Below are 3,972 nucleotides of genomic sequence, written 5' to 3'. Positions count from 1 at the left end.
ATCTGAAGCGGATTTAAGCGTCTTAGCGTTAGCTCCCCTGAAAACGAGTTTTTATATGAGAACATGAATAACGAATGTTGGGATCAAGCTTATGTTTTACAACTTACATTATTAGATTCAAGATTAAGGTTACCGCTTTGGTAATGTTTAAATTTACTTTAGTCCAAATACGACATACGTTTATAATTTTATTTGGTGTATAATGTAATTTTCGTTGTTTTAGATTTTATTAAAAAAAGGCAGACAGACTTGTTGGTAAATCGGGAGTTTCCCAGTTCGTTCCCGTTTATATTTATTTGTAAGTGCACTTCCGGTGTCTTATTTTCATCAACTAATAATACAATATAAACTTGTATAATTGGTAAGTTTATTTCTGGAATAGAATAACAAAATAAATTCTTTACATGACTGGTTATATTCACGCTTTTTATAAATTGGTAATATAAATTTGTATAATTTTATACAATCGTCAATAACTGCCGACCTCCGTTGTCTTAATTTCTATTGTAATTTGTTATTACTTACTTAATTTTAATTTAAATTAGGAATTTTTTTTTTTTTTTTAAGAACAAGAAAAAAAGAACAGTTGAATTTGAAAACAGACAGTTTTTGCTTGAGTAGCCGGAATTATATTGTTTTATTTATTGGACCGCTCAGGGGTCTTGTCAATTTGTTTGATTTACTACCAAACATAGCTGTTTTTTAATGTTTTCATTATTAAACGTTATTATGAGACTTAATATATATAATTTGCCAAACATTTTTTTGCATGTTTATTTGATAAAAATATTTATTTTAATTTTGATGGCTCTCGAAAATTTTCAAAATTCTCAGTGTGGGTTTCCAAAAATATTAATTTGTGATCCCTGAGCTATACTATAAACTTTATGACTAGCTACACCGTATTAATGAATGTTGACCTTTTTTTTCTACAAAAATCAAAAATACCAATCATACTTATTTCCTTGTCATCACGATTGATTAGAACGGTTATTATTTTTACATTTCATACATATATTCTTAGTTTTATTGCACTAAAATATAATTTAAAAATCTGTTACATTGCTGCAAGTCGCTACAATAATCTTGAATTGAATTTTGTTGATTTCAAATTCGGATCATTATTTTATTAATTAATCTTATAGACAAGTAAAATTGGGGGAGGAATAGGCATTAACTCTACTCATCCTTTTTACTTACAATTGGCGTATACGGTAAATGTAAGTTGCGTCCCAAAAAAAAAAGGTTCCGATAACAACATACGTAAGTTACGGCCTGTGTTTCTGTCATGTATACGAGTACGTTCAGGGCCGGACTGGGCAGGCGGGATACCGGGAGTTTCCCGGTGGGCCGCTCGTTTAATTTGGGCCGCTTGTGCTTGTAGGTGCGTTTTTTTTTTAAGTTTATTGGTTGAGACATTTCGTCAATAGACATAGACACATTTTCTAATGCGATTGAATTGAATATAATCTAACCTTGAACATGGGTGTGCGATAAAATATTAAGGAAATTCCTCAAAATAGATATGAACAAATGTATAAATTGCCAAAAACCGATCGTTAATCGGTTATCACTTTCTTATCGTAACGCACGTCTGCGCCGCCTAAAATATGCGACAATCGCTCCGACGAAGATTAGTACTGTTCGCGCATGTGTTCGGTGATCATTAATAGTTATCATTTATCGAAGTGTCGTGTTTATTGAGTAACGAATCGTTTTTGTTGAAAAAAAAAACAGAATTTGTTCTCAAGTTTTATAATAAAATGGATACCAATAATATAAAAAAAAGAAAAGGAGGCGCTGAAAAAAACAGAGAAAAAAAATTAAAACTTTTAGAAGCTCAGGCATCAAGTTGTAAATCAATAAAAGACTTTTTTAAAAAAAAAAAATTGATGAAGGTACTCCGGCCACATGTAATACATCGTCTTCTCAATGTCAAAAAGAAATTACCAAAAAGCAACTAGATTTTGAATAAATTGTCTGTGTAGAAAAAAATTTAACAAAAGAACCACAAATAAGTTGCAATTTATTTGAAGACGACACTAACTTGGAAAATAAAAAAATAGATACTATTACAACTAATATGAATGATGATATGATGAAATTAAAAAATGATTTAAGTGAAGACTATTGGTTTAAGCCGCCAAAAAAGAAGAAATCACAATATTTTTTAAGTATCATCCTATTCAAATAAGTATCACAAATTTTAATTCAGAAAAATTGTACAAAAGAAAAGACAAAACATGCAGAAAATGGGTTACTTACTCTAAATCACAACAATTATTTTTCTGTTCAATATGCCTTGCATTTCATCGTCAACTTGAAAATAATTTTTGTAAAGGAGTAATTGATTTCAAACATTTGCATCAAAAACTAGAAGAACACGAAAAAAGTAAAGTCATTCTGCTGATGCTGAATCATTTATTATTCAAAGTAAAAATGTTGATATTAAAACACTTTTGTGTACTAAAAGTGTTAATCTCCATAAAAAACAAATTTTAGTCAGACGTGCAGTACTACATAGAATTATCGATATTTTAAAATTAATTGGAAAAAGAGGTCTCAGTTTTAGAGGATCAATTGAATCTACTTATACTCTTGAAAATGAAAATGTAAACCATGGAAACTTTTTGGAAATATTAATGTTATTGTCTAAGTACGATTTGACCTTGAAAAACCACTTAAATCAAACTATTGAATTAAGTAGAAAAAGACTCGATAAAGTTGGAAGTAGCCGTGGACGAGGAGACTTAATATCTTTTTTTTTAAAAACCACATTAAATTATAAAATTGATTCAATACGTGAATTAATTATTTCACGAATTGCTGATGAGGTCAATGAAGCTAAATTTTTTACTATTCAGATCGATACAACACAAGATATCAACGTTACCGACCAATGTTCTGTAATTATAAGGTGCGTATTTTAGTAAAATATTATTTACATATTTTATGTTTTAATGGTAACTAAATTAGAACTTAAAAATGTTTTACAGATACGTGAATGACAAAGTTCATGAACGATTAATTAAATTATTTAGCGTTTCTTCGTCAACTGGGAAATCGATTTGTGATCAAGTATGTGTAAATTTAAAATTGGCAAATATTAATATTAAAAATTGTATTGGAAATGCTACCGACGGCGCGGCGAATATGCAAGGTCAGTACAATAGTTTTAATACTTGGTTACAAGAAGAAGCTGGAACTCAGCTACATACTTAATGTTACGCACATGTTTTAAATTTGGTCATGATGGACATAACAGAAAAAAATCATTATTCAATTACTTTATTTGGACTTTTAAACTCGTGTGCCGTTTTTTTTTGAGAATCCTACACACGTATGAATATTTTAAAAGATTTACTCTCAGAATCTCGTATAAAAACAATATCTGTTATAGCTCAAACTAGATGGTGGTCTAAAGATAATGTTTTAAAAAAAATCTTTGGTACTTTTAACGACCCCAATGAAAAAAATTCAATATTTTTGACCCTTTTAATTGCATTGTATAAAATGTCTCAATCGGATACACTCAACTCTAAAATAAAATACAATGCAAGGACGCTTCTTGATAATTTTACAAAATTTGAAACAATTGTCACAGCTAATATGTATCTTAAAATTTTTGTTCATACTTCTGCACTATCTAAATATTTACAAACTCAGAATATGGATGTTCTTCAAGCGCATCGTATGGTAGAAACTACTTTAGAAAGTTTAAAGCAATTTTCAAGAAGTTCCATTATAGTTTATGAAGCAGCAAAAAAGTTTTCAAATTGGGCTAATAATTATTTCGATCATGAAAATATTGAAATAACAGTTCAAGATAATTTTCCGGAAATAAAAATACGTAAAAGTAAAATAATGGATGGAGATTCCGATAAAGAATATATACCACCTAGTGCTTATCAAAAGTTTGTTGTCGAAGTGTATAATGTTACATTTGTTACACTAATCAATAGTATGGAAATA

General features: G+C 29.1%; 1 protein-coding gene across 1 annotated transcript; it reads left to right on the top strand.

Annotated features, from left to right (window-relative positions):
* Positions 1-2,373: 2,373 nt before the first annotated feature.
* On the top strand, positions 2,374-3,267 carry LOC112685602. Its single transcript, XM_025557530.1, has 2 exons — positions 2,374-2,917; positions 2,997-3,267. Exons 1-2 carry the CDS (start codon positions 2,643-2,645, stop codon positions 3,220-3,222), a joined length of 501 nt encoding a protein of 166 aa, XP_025413315.1. The 5' UTR covers positions 2,374-2,642; the 3' UTR covers positions 3,223-3,267.
* The last annotated feature ends 705 nt before the right edge of the window (positions 3,268-3,972 follow it).

Source organism: Sipha flava, unplaced genomic scaffold, assembly GCF_003268045.1.
Source record: "Sipha flava isolate LNK unplaced genomic scaffold, YSA_version1 283_pilon_pilon, whole genome shotgun sequence".
Classification (NCBI taxonomy): domain Eukaryota; kingdom Metazoa; phylum Arthropoda; class Insecta; order Hemiptera; family Aphididae; genus Sipha; species Sipha flava.
This window is presented reverse-complemented; position numbering and strand designations above follow the sequence as displayed.